At 38.0% G+C, this 16100-nt stretch overlaps 1 protein-coding gene across 1 annotated transcript in view; it reads right to left on the reverse strand.

Annotated features, from left to right (window-relative positions):
- Positions 1-16100, reverse strand: part of ANKRD50 (ankyrin repeat domain 50) — a 39504-nt gene that overhangs the window by 12448 nt on the left and 10956 nt on the right. Inside the window, exon 2 of the mRNA XM_009707882.1 lies at positions 2642-2871. Within this exon, the coding sequence (XP_009706184.1) occupies positions 2642-2871 (230 nt within the window). The remainder of the gene's footprint in view (positions 1-2641; positions 2872-16100) is intronic.

Raw genomic sequence — 16100 nt, forward strand, 5'->3', positions numbered from 1 at the left:
AAGAGTGCTAAGAAAAAAGCCAGGCATGATGTGGCTGTTGGTGACAGTGCACATGCAAGAGAAGGCAGGAGGACACGCATTGTCTGTTCCCATCCTTTTTTACTCAGTTAACTGGTTTTTGCTCACTGTGGAGGGTGACTGCAGACCCACGCAGGCATCATTTTACATTTGGTTCATATTTTTGAGGTTGTCTCTGCAGCCACAAGAGGCAAAAACTTTTCTTTTTTTTTTTTAATTAATGAAAGCTGAGAAACTGAGTAAGGGGAAAAATCTGTAGCACATTGTGCTACTACAGAATCTGGGAAGCCAGAAGGGCCCAGAACACAAGCTGCAGCAGATGCAGGCACAACTATCCAACTTTCATAAATAAGTCACCAACAAAAGTGAAGGAACAAAGAGCAGCAGAATAAACACCCTTCCTCCTTTTCTCATTCTTGGAGAGGTAGGGATGATGTATTCACTGCTGGAAAGACTGGACTCTCTCTTCCAAGTCATCACTATTTTTGGCTACGGAGATGCTTGCAGAACTCTCACCTGTACTGGACACCCAAAAAAGAGCATTGTCAGGACCAGGCCACTGCAGTAATCCTGCTCCCAGCCATTGGTAACACTTTCTGACAAATAGGTTTAGCTCTCATTTCAGCAGATATCAGGAGGAAGTTTTCACTGCATGAAAATTTTAAGTGAAAACTGATATAAACTGATTGTAAATAAATTAATATTGGTTAATATATATTTCATATCATACTCTAAAATTTTTAGCATAGAAAACTACAGATGGGACACATTTTCCTAAAATAATCCTAAAAGGATTCCAATTATCTGACTAAGTTACAGTGAAATTGATTTTTTTCTGTTCCAAATTAAAGAAACACATTTGAAGAAAATGTACAGTGATTATATTATCATTATGGCTGCAAACATTTATTTGCTGGGAAATCAGAAGCATTCAAAATTCAAGTACAATAGTGTCCCAGAGTGCAGCGCACATTATACACCGTTTATTTCTTCGGTCACGAGTGCAAAAAAGACTTATTGTTGATCTTGAATTCTGCCTGCCCACCAATTAAATAGCTTTATAAATCGGCTGGGCTAAAAGTAAACATTCAAATACCATAAAGGAGGAGAAGAGTTTGCCCCAGCAGAAGTGTCAATGACAGTCTATCCTTTTCCGGCTAGAACCAGAAAAGAAATCAACATTATCTCAAGTTCTACAACACAAACTTGTAATGTAGCTGAAGTTAACCGAAGCTTCAGCCATGCTCCTCATATCCTCACTAAACTTTTCACAAACTTCAATATTGGCTGTCAACAGGAAAAATCACCCAACAGTGTATTAAGTGGGCAGCCGTCACGTTGGCTGTAATGTCATAGTTTTCTTTCATACTGGATAAAACACCACTTCCTCCAAACAGACTATAAAGCTTCTTTTCAAATCGTATCCAGTAATTTGGGATTAATTCTTTCTTTGCTGTACCTTTTCCACAGTGAAGAAGGGATTACAATAGCACAAGCCAACTTCCTTTATGCTATTCATCAAGTCATTCTCTGTGGAAATGAGAAATTAACTCATTCAAATTAAATTTATTTTAAAGGCATATCCATTAATTCTGTTGATTTTTCCCGTCAGGAATTCCATCTGGAAACATACTTAGAAGACAACAGCAATTTTTTAGGACGAGTCTGAAACATTATACGATTCAATGGAAAGGAAATAAAACTGCTCTGAAGAAAGTTTTGTCTGTTTTTTTGGCAATGACAACATAACTAATCAGCCAAGCTTTGACAAAACTATTCCCATATGAACGTCCAAAGGAGCCCTGTGAAGCTACCCCAAAGTTTCCTTTAGTTCTCGCATACTCCCAAATACCAATCTTTAAGTCTGCCACTGATTAATACAGTACTTCATTCCAAAACGCAATTATCCCATTGACCTTTTGCCACTGTGGAAATGACCAAGCCTATGGGTCTATGTTCTATAATCACATTTTTGTCCTAATTGTGCCCTTAATACACACAGGCTTTATAGATAGGTCTGGAATCCAGTCTAGATGTTGCCCTTTATTAAATTTCAGAGGCTTTCCAGTAACAATGTCATTACACTGAAGAAATGTTCTCATGACACAGTAAAGCCTGGATGAAGAAGCTGTAAAGAATTCTTTTACTATGCAACCTTTGCCAAAAGTATACTCCAGAAATCCACATCTACATTGTTCCCCTCTCAAGTTCCACCTTCAAAGATTATTCCCCGCTTTCTAAAAATAAGGGGAGAAATTTTAATGGGAGAGGAAAAGTTGTAAGGAACGGGTGTATGCAGCCGACACACATATGTACTTAAGTATCACCTACACTGTTTCAAAGCTTGTTAAAACTAGCAAAGCAAGAGGATAACTCCAAGCAGCCATATTCTTTGCAGATGTATTGCAAAGACATAATTTACCTCTAAAGTAGTTGGCCGATTCAAGCTTTCTGTAGTCCTCAGTAAACTGGAATATGCGTTTTTTAGAATTATCATTTCTGTGACTCTCAATTTTTAGAACTAAGCATGCATCAGTGCTTCCAAGCATCACTGAGGGTCTTGTAAATACCACGTCCTAGTTACAGGCGCCAGAAACAAACACTTCCTATGCTCCCTACTCACCTGTAAACATTTTTGTAACAGCTTTACTCTGCTTGCGGGCAGAACACAGGAGAAGCAGCCAGGGAGGGAAGAATTCAAAGTGGCCAGCTAAAAGCTCTGCTATTGTTCCAGATAAACTTGTCGAAGTCTGTTCACCCTCAGAGATGTTACAGCCCTCATCAACCGAATCTATGAGCAGGAAGAGGCTCTGCTGAGGGGGCTTCATTCCCAAGAGAGGGAGCAGAATGCACCTGTAAGGAACATGAAACAAAAATCAGTATTTTCAATATTTTTAACAATACACAGACTATCATATAGTCATTCAAGTTATGATCAACTTAAAACGTAAAGTTACTTTTTAAGCAGGCTAAGGAGTTTTTTTGCATAGTTGCCACAGAAAATATTGAGGTAGACTGAACTAACAGAAATAGAGATGGTTTGAACAGTCACTGATGGAATTCTTGCTTAGGCAATATTACTTTTTAATGAACGTACAACTTATAACAATACTTTAAAATGATGTAATGTTGTTCAAGGCTGATTCGAAGACCTGGAAAAATGTCGCTTCACTAAGAAAGAAGCTACTTGGTCTAAAGTTTAATAACTTCATTACTGTTGTCTCTGCCAAAGTTGTTGTTATTGCTTATCAGAAACCAACAGTGAACAATAGTTGGTCATGAAACAAAAGTCTAAATAAAAGACACATGAAATATCAAAGCTCAAAGAGTTCAAGTCTGAATGTATAACAGTTTTACGAAGACCAGAATTTCTGCCATACCTTCAGAAATGAAATGCAAATTAATTTAGTAGCAAACTACAGCATTTCGCAGTGACTTTGATGTATTAGTTTTTATTTATATTGAAGTTGCCAAGTTCCTATTGCTGGAAAAAAATTATCTTCATCCTCAGGATGCTAGCATCTATACCAATGCATCTGGCTGTGCGGCTAAAAATCTCCAATTTGCATGTATTGTTGCCACCCTTAACGGTACTCCTTAAAAATATATCTAACACAGCACTTGCAGGTAGCTTTTAATAGCTGCCACATAACTGTCATGCATCTATCTGGTATTTCCATGCTATGCTACTATTTTTTGGGAAACTTCATAATGATTTAGGCCCGTAAGTTTCACTGAGTAAATCACCTTCTAATACATTTGGCAAGTAAATTTTAACTTTACAGTAAAAAGATTCAGAAAATGAGACAAGGTGAGAAAAATATGCATCTAACAGTTTACACTCTTTTGTAGATTTATTATTTACACGTGTCCAGAAGGCATGCACATCGTAAGTATTTTTTTGGTTTACTCAAGATCATAATAGTCTTTTTTCATTTGCTTTACTGGACAAATTTATCTTCAGAAGACTTTGGTCAACACATTATCCAGCAAGCATTCAAACTGGAACACAGGTAAATCTTGGCTGCTAATGGAAGAATGCAACCCCCTTCAGAAATGATTCGTAAATCCATTAGTGGAAAGTTTGTTATTTTCTGGTTTTCTTACTGAGAAATATGTAAAATGGAAACACCTTTGATGTTCGACAGTAACAGCAGAATCTAGCAGAGCAGACTAGGTGATCTATTACACTTGGAGAAATTTCCTCAGAGGTATAAAAAGGAAGTACAAAATACTTCAAAATACTTGTGTGCTGAAAGTATTTGGTATTAGATGGATTTTAAATCCCGAACACTGCACACTGGCCCCCCTGTGGTTTTTTTTTCCCAGATGCACAAGACTACTCAGAATTCTTTGTTACTTCCACAGCTAGTTACTCTTCAGAAGACGCCCGAAGTACAACTAAAAATCACTGTTCATTAAGCTGGGAAGTTAAGCAGCTACCAATTTACAGAACAGGAAATTAAAGTAGCCATAAGGTTAAAATTACTTTCCTAAGTGATGCCAATCCCACAATGAAAGAAGGCAGTTGGAAATGACCACATTTTCCACCCCTTCCCCCACCAGAACACTGCCTTACCCCCTCAGCTATTTATGTCAAGGCATTTTCCCTGCAACATTTCTTTTTCTATCAAAACCAATTTTCTTTTCACATAGTTCTTTATATGAAATTACTTCGCAAGTATGAACATTATGATGAGATATTAGAAATGGTAACGGTATCTTAAATTAAAATCTCACTTAAAATCTGTGCGACCCTAATGGAATCCCTACCAAAAAAAAAAAATCTTAGGAGCATCCAACAACATTCTTGTGTCAGTATTTACCTGTTGGGAATACCACCAAGAAAAGTTAACTGTCATCTCTGCGAAAAAGTCCCAAATCATTCTGCTTAATTCCTGCCATCCGTAGCAGTCGGCTGTAGTAGGTCAAATCAAAAGGTTCACACTACCTCCTAACAGGGTTGAAAGCAGATGTCTAAAGAATAATGTAAGAACTGGGCAAGCACTAAACCACATTTTCCCAGAACTCTCAGTGACCGCAGCAAACAGTGCTTGCAGGGACCTTCTGAACCGGAGATTCAGTCTTTGCCTTCAACATCCCCTAACCGGCCACACTTTCACAGGTTTGTCCAAGTCTTCTATGAACTGATTTAAGCCTCTGGCACCCACAACATCCCACAGCAAGGCCTTCTGCAGCTTAGTTACACACTCCAGGAAAGAAACCTCTTCTTTTCGTAGTTTAAAATCCAAAATATCCTTGTTTCATTTGATACCCTTCAGCTTTGTACTGGAAGGGATGGTGAACCAGTATGCCATATTCACCTTCTCCATGCCATTTGTAATCTTGTGACTTGTACCACAGCCTGAGCCATTTCTTTCCAGGCAGAACAGTCCTAGCATATTGATGGTGCTTCATAAGAAGCTATTCTACAGACCCTTGGCTCCCTATGCTCTGCTTTTTTTCCCCCACTTTGTAACACTTGTATTTCTGAATCCTAACATAACTTAAATTCCACTAGGAAAAATACACACACATATACATATATATATACATGCATATAAGAAATGAGGCACTATGACTTCTTCCAGCTTAAGGCAGTATTATTAAAAATGTGGTGTTGAGAAGACATTGACAAGGTTTCGTCTTAAAGTGCCCTTTGAAACTGTTTGATCGAGGCACTATGACTTCTTCCAGTTTAAGGCAGTATTTTTAAAAATGTGGTGTTGACAAGACATTGACAAGGTTTTGTCTTAAAGTGCCCTTTGAAACTGTTTGATAAACTTTTGTTCTTCCTAGGCATTTTCTATCTCTTGAGTTCAGAGTAGATGCCAAGTAACATAATAGTAAAACTTTTCAGAGATGGTAAGTGCTGTGCTAATTTGCCAGAAGTCACATCATGTTTACCTCCATAATGCGACTTAGTAATACCACTCCCCTATAGTTTCTTGCTTGCAAAGGAAAATTACATAAATCAACATGGAATTAACAATATCTTAAAGTTCTTCTGTAAATGGTGATTCATCTACAGACTGTTGTAACAGATTGCTTAATTTGCAGCGTGCCTCTCAAAAGATTAGAAGTTGATTTTCTTTACCTTCGAAGGGGTAACAGCTTTATCTTTATAACTTTTATATTCAATACAGATACAAAAGTGGTTATCTTTATAGAAAATATATGAAATAGAAATTATGATTTAAAACAAAAAAATTAGTTAGAGAAAATACAGAGTTTCTAGAGAAAGCAGCACAATTAGGTATTTTAAATGATGGAATTAATTTTAATGGCAATATAATGTAATGATTTATTTATGCGGAGCGAAGATGTTTTACATGCTCTCTATCAAATAAGGAGTCCTCAGAACAATGAACCATCCCACAGAATTCTTCAGGATTGCTACTGAGTTGACTGAACCCACGCAAACATGACTTTCCACATATGGAAAGAATATATACAGGCTATGTTGAAGTTCTGCTTATGATTATCTTTGAGATTCTTAGATTGGATACACAAAAATACCAAGACACAACAGAACAAAGTAGAAAGATAGCGATGTTGTCCACCAAGGCTGAGAAGAGTCACAGTGGAACGCACATACTTGCTGGTAAAAAAAAAAAGCAAAAAGCAAACACACACATGCCAAACGACAATTAATGAGTGGCTCTAGGAGCAAAAGAAGTTTAAATCCTAGTTTCTTATGAACGTGTTCCTCATATTTGATTGTCTCTGGTGTATAGGAAATTCAGTTCTGTCTCCACTTAAAGTGTTTGATGTCTGTTATAGCGTGGACAAAGCTTATCCCTAAAAGAGCTCCTGTTTCTCCATCCTGTTGCCAGCACTCACTACTGACAAACACACAGAACAAGTGCACAAAACTCATTTCCTAAGTGAGCCAGAAGAAGCAAGGGAAAAAAAGAAAGAAGAAACACCCTCTCCCCCATTTGTCAGACTCGAAGTGCTGCTACTTTCAGCAAAACATGGAACACTTCAAATTTCATGGTAGAAATGACTGACTTGGAATCTGTTTAACTACTACTACAGCTCTTACATTCGTTTTTCTGCATCAGCATGACAATTCTTTAACAAACTGCCTTTTGAGTCACCTTCTTGCCAATAGGTTATTTCAGTTACTGCACTGATGCCAAGAACCATCCCAAAGGTCTGCGTCGGGAATTTACAAACTCTGCTCTTTTCAAAGAATGTTCGTAAAAAAGTAGACAGTATCATTATCCCACATATAACCTTCTTTGCTTCCTTCTCCTGCTTTTTTGGAAATGCTTCTACACCAGATTCCTTGAGCAAATTCAGCAGCTATTTGTCATATTCCTAATCCCTGCATATTAAATGAGCCTCTTCCCCCTACCTTCCCTCCTTAACTATTGAGGGGTTAACTTTTCCTCCTCCTTTTAACTATTAGACACCTCGATTTTTATTCAGAGGAAACAACCTCTGTAAGCTACAGCTAGGGAGCCAGCTTCAGGATTAATTCTGAAAGTAAGCACGCACCTTGCACTCTCACAAAGGTGGAACGCAAAACTGGTTTTGCATCCGCAGGCCAAAACCGTAACATTTGCACCAGTGTTACGGAGTGAAGCTTACTGTCCTCTTCCAAGCTTCGCTGCTACTTTGGCCAAGCCTGCGGTGAGCCTCCAAAACGGTGTCAGTGAATGAGAGCGGCATGGCACTCCGCACAGCCCAGGGGAGTGGGTCCCACCACAGCCCGGTAGACCCCCAGCCCATGGAGCACCCTCTTTTCTGCACCAGACCAACACTATCAAACGGGTCAGGTATACGCTTCTGCCCACATGCAAACTGCTTTGGGCTGGTTAGCAAGGAAGGACCCGTATTACCCCCAAGCACACAAACAGCAATTACTTTTCAACTAGCAGCTAGCTTATGCTTGGACTTCGCATCTGTTCTCTTCTCCCATTCTGCCCACTTTAGTTTTCCTTACGTACCAAGAGAACGGCACTGGGCTGTGTTGCTTCTGGTTTGGACCACATGCAACATCATCACTCTGAAGGTGGCTGGATTCGCTGTTTGGGTTGTATTTTTCACTGTTGCATTTTCTCAGGTTGGAAAGAACAATCTCATTGGCAGTGTTGCAAGTTAAAGAACTAGCAAAAAAGCTACAGGACATGAGCACAAGAGAAGTAAGGCAAATCTCAAATTGATTTTTAAAAATGGTGCTAAATGCTCCGAGTGATGTTTATTGCTGTCAGTAAGGCTGCCCTTATGCTCTACTTCAGCTCATCTGTCTGTTCTGGGGAGTTCTGAAATGTCAGTAAGTTGGCATTCTCCCGCTTGAATCCACCAGCACCTCCCTGCAGAACATCTTATTTCCTAAAGACTACTTGCGTTTCAAAAAGGAGACCAACATTCATTGCCAGTGAAACAGTTCATATGTGATATTTACAATTAAGTTAATATTAATGCCACTACTCTGAGTCACAAGAAACGGTAGTAGGGGATCACATGGAATAACAGAAGATAGCTCCAAACTCTGTGAGGACTGTAATTCCTTGGAATTGAAGTAATTCCTTGAGCATTGTAAACATATGCTGAAAAAATGTATTCATACCACCTTGGATATATAGGTTCGGTGATTACTAGCAATACGATGGAGCACATGAACTGCTATCAGTGATCGAGGTTACACTGCATTTTACCCGAATTTATTACTCTCTTGGCAAAAATTTGCCAATAGAACTTCATAAAGCATTCACCTTACATGACAGAAACAACACAGTGCTGTCCTCTCCATGAGATCTGAATGCCTTGTAGAGTTTACAAGGAAAGCTTTTTTGCACGTTTGATCTAAAGAATTATTGAAGATTAAAGTAACGAAGGAATATGCCTATATATATTGGATGGATACCTTTGTGCATATATGTATTTATATATAAAGATTTTAACAGTACTAAGTGTATAACAAAATAGACAATTTGTCGAACACTAGTCTCAATCTTCAGAAAAGCAAATAAGCATCTTCCTTGTTATGGGTGGTTTATCACAGCAGTTCACCATGTAATTTTTAAGACACTCATTTCCATTTATGTTGTATCAGAAAATACAGAAAATGAAGCATACAGTGAAACTGTAAATAAGCAAACTTTATTTGCATAAGAAGCAACAGAAGTAGTAGTGGGATTTTTGCCAAAAAATCACACACAGAGACCTAGCAAAAATCCTAACCAGTAAGTGGAAACCTGATGCTGCCTCTGCCAGCTCTAAATCAGGGCAGCAGAAGCTTCATCTTCCCCAGCCCACTGCTGGGGGACACGCAGGGATAGAGAAGGCTCTCTAGGGCAGTTAAGAGCTGGAGGTGCTGCCTTACAGGAAAAGGGGAAGGAATTACATTATACGGGGAAGGAATTATAGGCACTACAGAGGGGAGCCCAGGCCATTCCAAGATACCCAAGGACATAGGTACCTAAGGACACAAATCTATACACAACAGCATTTTCACTACTACTACTGCTTACGGCATAAACATAAAAACTTTAAAATGTGGAAGAATAGAAAACAAAATGCAGAACTCCAGACTTTTGTTCATCATCTGTATGCTTACGGTATAAACAAAAACTTTAAAATGTGGAAGAATAGAAAACAAAATGCAGAACTCCAGACTTTTGTTCATCATCTGTACTTAAAATTTCTCACAAGTGACAGCAAATACCCTACCTTGCTCCCCACTGCCTCATGAGCTTACAGACACGTGTTCATTTGTATATCATAATAATCCAGGGGTTGGTTAGCAGAGTGTAATCCGTTAAGGCTTCCCCCCACTGTTTCCAATTTGCATTTAAAAGAACGAAGCCAGTGAAGATAAAGCTATTAAAGACTCTCAGAAGCTTCAGCAAAGAGGGACATACAGCAATAGCTGAATTCTCCTCTTTTGTTTTCCAAACAGCATATGGGGGAAGCCACAATAAAAGAAGAAAAAGTAAATTTCACTTCTCATAAAATTGACAATTTCTACTGCTCAGCTGATGAAATATTACCCGAGAAGATTTTCAGCAGCTATATTCACAAAGAAAAACCAGAGCATCTTTACAAATTACTTGCAGTACTGTTTGTAGATTAGCGAGTTTTACTTTGTCCTATGACAAGGCATTTATGTCTTATGGATGACTGACAGTAAAGTTTATTTACCTGCCTCGTAATGCATTCTGGCTAATGATTAAAAGGGAAATTCTAATGGTCAGGTCCAATAGCTGCTTTCTGTATAGTATCACCCCAATTCTTGGCACTATATACATGCATACTACAGGTCTTTGCTTCTCGCTAATTGTCCAGCTGCTCATACTGGTAATAACATCTTGAAAAACAGGCACACTGGACCCTTAACTAACAGCAGAAACAGTCAAGAAATACAAAGGCTGTGAAGCATAGAACACTTATACACTTAAAAAGCTACAAAATAAAACATATGGCTAAGTATGGCGCAAGTGAAGTGACCCAGTTTGATGTGCGCACACCTATGTACATACCGACAGATTTGATGAGGTTACTGAGGTACCCATCCTGTAGTTTTTCAACATGAGAAAGTGTACTGCAACTGATTATGACTTTCTGACAAAGTACAATACTGGAATTATACACACTCATGGCCTACAGTATAATTATTGTTTCTAGTAAATTATTTATTTACAGGCTGCACAGAAAGACAAACTGGCTCTAGCAGTTCTAGCCAACTACAGTTAGTCTTACGAAGGAAGAGGAAGAAATCAGAAAATAAAATAAAAAAAACCCACAACGAACCCCCGCCCCAAAAAAACCCCAAACCTGAGAATCACCTATTGGGAAACCTCTGGGTACATTTACCCAGATGGATGCAAATCTAGGGTCTGGTCTTTTCAGAAGCAATGAACTAGAAACAGCAGGCAAGTCTTGTGCAATCCAGTACCCGATTTTGCAATGTCTTGTAGCAACCTGAATTTTAGCTGTAATTCTAAAGCAGACTTGCAGTCCCACAAGGAGAGCACAAAAGCCAGCTCTAGGGCATCAGGCCAGACAAAAGTAGAGTTTATTGTAGAACCAGTGCCATCCGTCACACATAAACAGAGCACGCTGGACCCCTGTGTATTGATTAGAGACCTCCTACTGCCTCATACAAACATATAGGTGATTTTTGTCTATAAAGTATTGCAAGCAGATATGCTGGTGGATTTACTTGAAATCTCAGAAAATAGAAACCTTAGGAGCAAATATTTTGGTGTAATAGTTGGACTGCCTAGAATAGTTTGCAAACAACTCAGCTATTATAAAGGACAGACAACTGCAGCTGAAAACCGTTCACACCTGCTACCACGAGCAGGTTGACTCTCTCTCTGTGTTTTTAAATGGAATATATTTGCCATATGTGCTAACACATACAATATGCTCTAAACTACTCAGACACTGACATACAAAAATCTATGTCCCTACCAAGGCAAAGAGGAGGAGAGGACAGGAAACAATGCAAACATTTTCCTGAACATGTAATACAAAATAGTAATCTATTCTACGCAAACTCTCCTAGTTCTGTTTTGTAGTGATGGAGAGGCCATCTAGTCCACTTCCCCGCCTACAGCCGCATCAGCTCTACATCTGTCATCCCTGAGAGATACTAGTCTAGGCATTCCTAAGACTTCCACTGATCAATACTGTCTCCCCAAGCAACCCATTCCAGTGCTTCAGTATTCTTGTAATTGGGAAGTTTACCCCTTCTCCCCATGTGTCCAGCCTTACCGCGTTTTCCTGCAATTTAAATGTTGTACTTCTTGCCCTATTACTTGTGTCCCATGGATAACACAAGGGTCATTACAAGGAAGCCAGCAGTATCCAAAATTTATAACCATTCCCCTCTGCTCAGTCAGCCAGACCATTAAGGAACACACTGAAAAGAAATGGACACAGGACAGACCTCTGTGAAACACAACATGATGTACTGTGTCGGTTTGAAAATGAACTACTGATGATTACTCTCTAAGTACAGTTACTCAGCTCTTCTTGCACCTAGCCAAATACAGTTCTACCTTGCACATAGCCTGTTGGCACAAGTCTCATGTAAGCATCAAAGCCTTCCTGGAGTCAAAATTACACTTACGGTTATTCCTTATCCACAAGAGACAGAGTAATAGTACTTACAAAAAGAAGTTAGATTAGATTTGTCAAAACCAAATCACCCCATACCACGTTAGCTGTTTTTCAACTCTTATCTTCCAGTTGCTTGCAAATAGTTTGTCTGATTATTTGTTCCAGCATTTTTTATTTCAATTGACATGCTTCTAATTCCCCATGCCTTTTTGTCACTTTTTAAAGCAAGGTACTAAATAGACATCATTTTCTTTCAAGTCTGAATTTTCAGCCGTCCTGATAAAGATAACCTGTCCTTTGAAGAGAATCCGTAACTGTTCATAGGCTGAACAGTTTGAAAACACGTCACCTATTCTGTAGTTTAGGTTTGGGTTTTTTTTTGTCCAGGCTATAATCTTCCTTCTTTGTTGCTAGTTTTATGTTAGCTAATTGCAAAATGACTGTTTTTAAGAAAGAGTAATATACACAAGCATTGAACATTTTAGCTTTCCCAGTGCTATCAGTTTTTCCTCCCCAATGAACAGCAAACCAACACTTGGTAGATATTGCCTTCCTTCTGCTAACTCAGGTATGGAATTATTTCTTATTACCAAACAAAACACACCTTGCAGGAAACACGAACAATGCACCTTGAACTTTCAGTTTTGCCCTCATTTTCACATTAGTCTTTTACTTTCATATTCAGTAGTTCATCTATGTTTTTTCTGCAGTCTTCCTCCTAGTGTTTAACACGTGAATGATGAGGAGCTCAGCTGCACTAAACTGGACCTTTAATATACCGCCTTGAGACCTCAGTGTTCTTCCCAGCTAATTCCTTTCTTCCATTATATCTCATGAAGAGAAATCTTACCCACAAGTAACCTGAGGTCACCAATATCTCCAAGTCCACCACTTTTAGTTTGTCCTTCTTTTTGCTCCTCTTCTAAACACCATGCATTTAAGATAATTTCACAGTCACATCTCCAAAAGTTGTCTTTAATTTTCTCAGCTAGTTCTTCTCAATCTGATTGAAGCAAATTTATGTCTTCTCACTAGCTATTTTCTCCTCTTTGACATTAGAAATATGGTCACTGACAGACTCCTGCTCATATCATACTTTCCCAGCTGATGTTCATCTATTTGTTTTGTTATTCAAATTTTTCAACTATGTAGACATTATCACCTAAACTCTATGCCTTGGATAACTCCATTTGGTATCTTAAAGAACTTTAGCTTACTTGATCTTCCTGGTTTGGTAGAGTTAAACATTCGTATTTTAGGAAAGATGTGGTTTAGAGGTGTGAGAATCTCTCTTAGTTACTAACAACTACTATACTTTATCAAAGCAGGTAAACTTCCAGATACACAAGATCGTCTAACAGGGTAGTTGGTAGGCAGTTCTATTTCCAGTCCATAAAAGATAACACTTTTACCAACAAACCTTTAAGTAGATATCACACATGTAAAACTATCACCATGTGTAGTGTTTTGTCTTTTATTCACAGATTTTTCAGCAGCTTTAACTTCTTCAGTTTATCCTAGAACTACAAGCAAGCATACGATATACAAAGCAACTCCTAAACAAGCTACTTTTAAAACATACCAGTTACACAAGTTATCCTGACAGCTCTTTTACAGCATTTAAACCAATCTTGACTGTGTACTAATATTTCCAGTTCTGCTTGTTTAGTCCATACCTTTTTTCCATTAGTATAAAGACACCTAAGGCATTTGATTACTACCTCACTTATCCTCCTCTTTGTTCATCCCATGACCCTGTATGAATAACCCTATTTCCTCTCCTCCTCCATCCCCAGTGTTTGACCTGATGTCTAAGTCACTGATATTTATACTTACCCCTGGGATTTGTCATCCACCAGGTGCTGTTTAAAAGCTCTTTTTTATTAGGCTCAAAAATCACTGCTTTTCTTTGTATTAAGCATTAACTAATTTCTCATTATTTGTTTCCACAATTCAATCTCTTTCTTTAAACAAAGAAAAAGTAAGGAGTGTCAAAGAAAGTGCACTTTACATCAAATGTATGAGCTGAAAGCATCAAATCGGACTCACTGAAAACTATTATTAGTTGAAATGACAGAATTACCTACACTGCACCTTATTTTCCATACCTGTAAAGTTAGGATAATAACTTACTCTGTAAATATTCAGAAGTCTGTGGTTGAAACGCAACATGCAAGAGTGGGGTACCACAATAAGAAAACTAACAAATTTATATATGCAACAATATATTAAAACTACAAAGTTAGTTTTAAATAATTTATGAAACCAAATGCACAGCAAAGTGAAATATATAGCCTTTTCAGTTTTCCTTACTAACTACCTGGTTCCTTAGCCATTTAAAAATTAGTATTTGTTTGTTAAACAAAACAAAATCTTCTTCTATCAGCAGTGTTATCTGAACATGTTAGTATACAAATGTATCAAAATTCTTGTAGCTTTACAGGCACATGAATTTGTTGGTATTACTCTACGTTTTGGAGATAGACAAAATCCATTTCTTTCTTCTGTCTTGATTTGTGCAGAGCATAAACATAACTGAAGAAACAGATTTTCCTTTCCATGTGTGTGATTGTTGACAGGAGAGAAATGTTAGCCACAAAACAGAAACAAAAACACCCCACCCCAGATGAGACAGGTAGAAAATGCACTGAATACATTCAATTGTGTGGCTTTTGCCAGGCTATATTCTATTTTAATGTCCAGCCAGCCCCATGTTCTATTATTCCATGACCATGTAACAAAAGACAAGAGCATAATGCACAAGATGCAAAAACAGTCACTGTTATAACTGCAGTTCAGTCTGATGATCCCCAAACTAATTAGATTTTTCCTACATATTTGATTCCAAAATAAAAAAAAAAAAAAACAAAACCAAAAAACACCAAAACATTACTGATTGGGAAGCACAAAGAAGAGGTGCTGCAGTGGCTAACTCAACAATAAAATGTTTCTTCAGAACATCTTGATCTGAAATGAAATCTTGATCATTCCCTAACCAAGCTGCTCTATACCTGCCTTTCTCATTTCTTCCACATCATCATAAAGCACCCCACACTTCAACTGTTGAACTGACTGCAGGATTATACTGTCCGACCTCATTTCCAGAAAATCCTCTGTACAAATACCAGATGAAAAGCTGTTAATATTTTACCTTACTAGACAAGCACTTAAGATAGCTTTCCTCCTATGTTTGCGTTACCGCATATTTTTTTCCATCTTATTTTCTCAAGCAAGAGGGACTATCCTAACCTCTAATTGCACTGACTTAGTTGAAGAGGCAACAGATGGAGCAACTTTCGTATGCCCCATTCAAAATTATCCTCCCATACTCCCCAAAGCAGAATCCACAACATATGCTCCTTGTGCATCACCCTGGGTCCATATCAGTTACCCCGTGGTTGTTTTGGTATTTCTTTCCCCCCTCCCCGGATCCCAAGCACATACAGTTTCTCTTAATTTGACTGGAGATCTCCTATTGATCCTTCCTGTATTTTCTCTGTAATCTACTTTAAAAAACATTGTTAGGTTAGCACCATGTGAACCTGATTCTATTATCTTACAGCAGAGATGCATTTAGCTTTGGAACTGATTCTATAGCTTTATATTTAGTAAGGTCTATTTTGAGCCGTAACTATGATAGAACAAGTACCAGAAACTACATTCTCCTCTTTTTTTTCTTCCCCTCACAACAATTTATAGACAAAATGTTTACTGTGCATGACAACTTTACCATAATTTAAAACAGAAGGAGGTACTAAGGAAAAAAGTATACCTGAAGTCATAAAAAATCAAACTTAATGTGAATGTATAGTACCTACTACAAATCTTCTGGGAAAAAAATACCTTTTTTCTTCATTTTTTTTTTAAGAAAAAGTGGAACGAAGCTGAAGCAAAGGAAGTGGCAACACTCTCCAATACAAAATAAAACAAGTGAAACCAAACTAATGCATAGAATTGTCAATGGAATGGAGTAAAAGTTTGGAAAATTTACCAAAGTGTTT

Source organism: Cariama cristata, unplaced genomic scaffold (assembly GCF_000690535.1).
Source record: "Cariama cristata isolate BGI_N322 unplaced genomic scaffold, ASM69053v1 scaffold8079, whole genome shotgun sequence".
Taxonomy (NCBI): domain Eukaryota; kingdom Metazoa; phylum Chordata; class Aves; order Cariamiformes; family Cariamidae; genus Cariama; species Cariama cristata.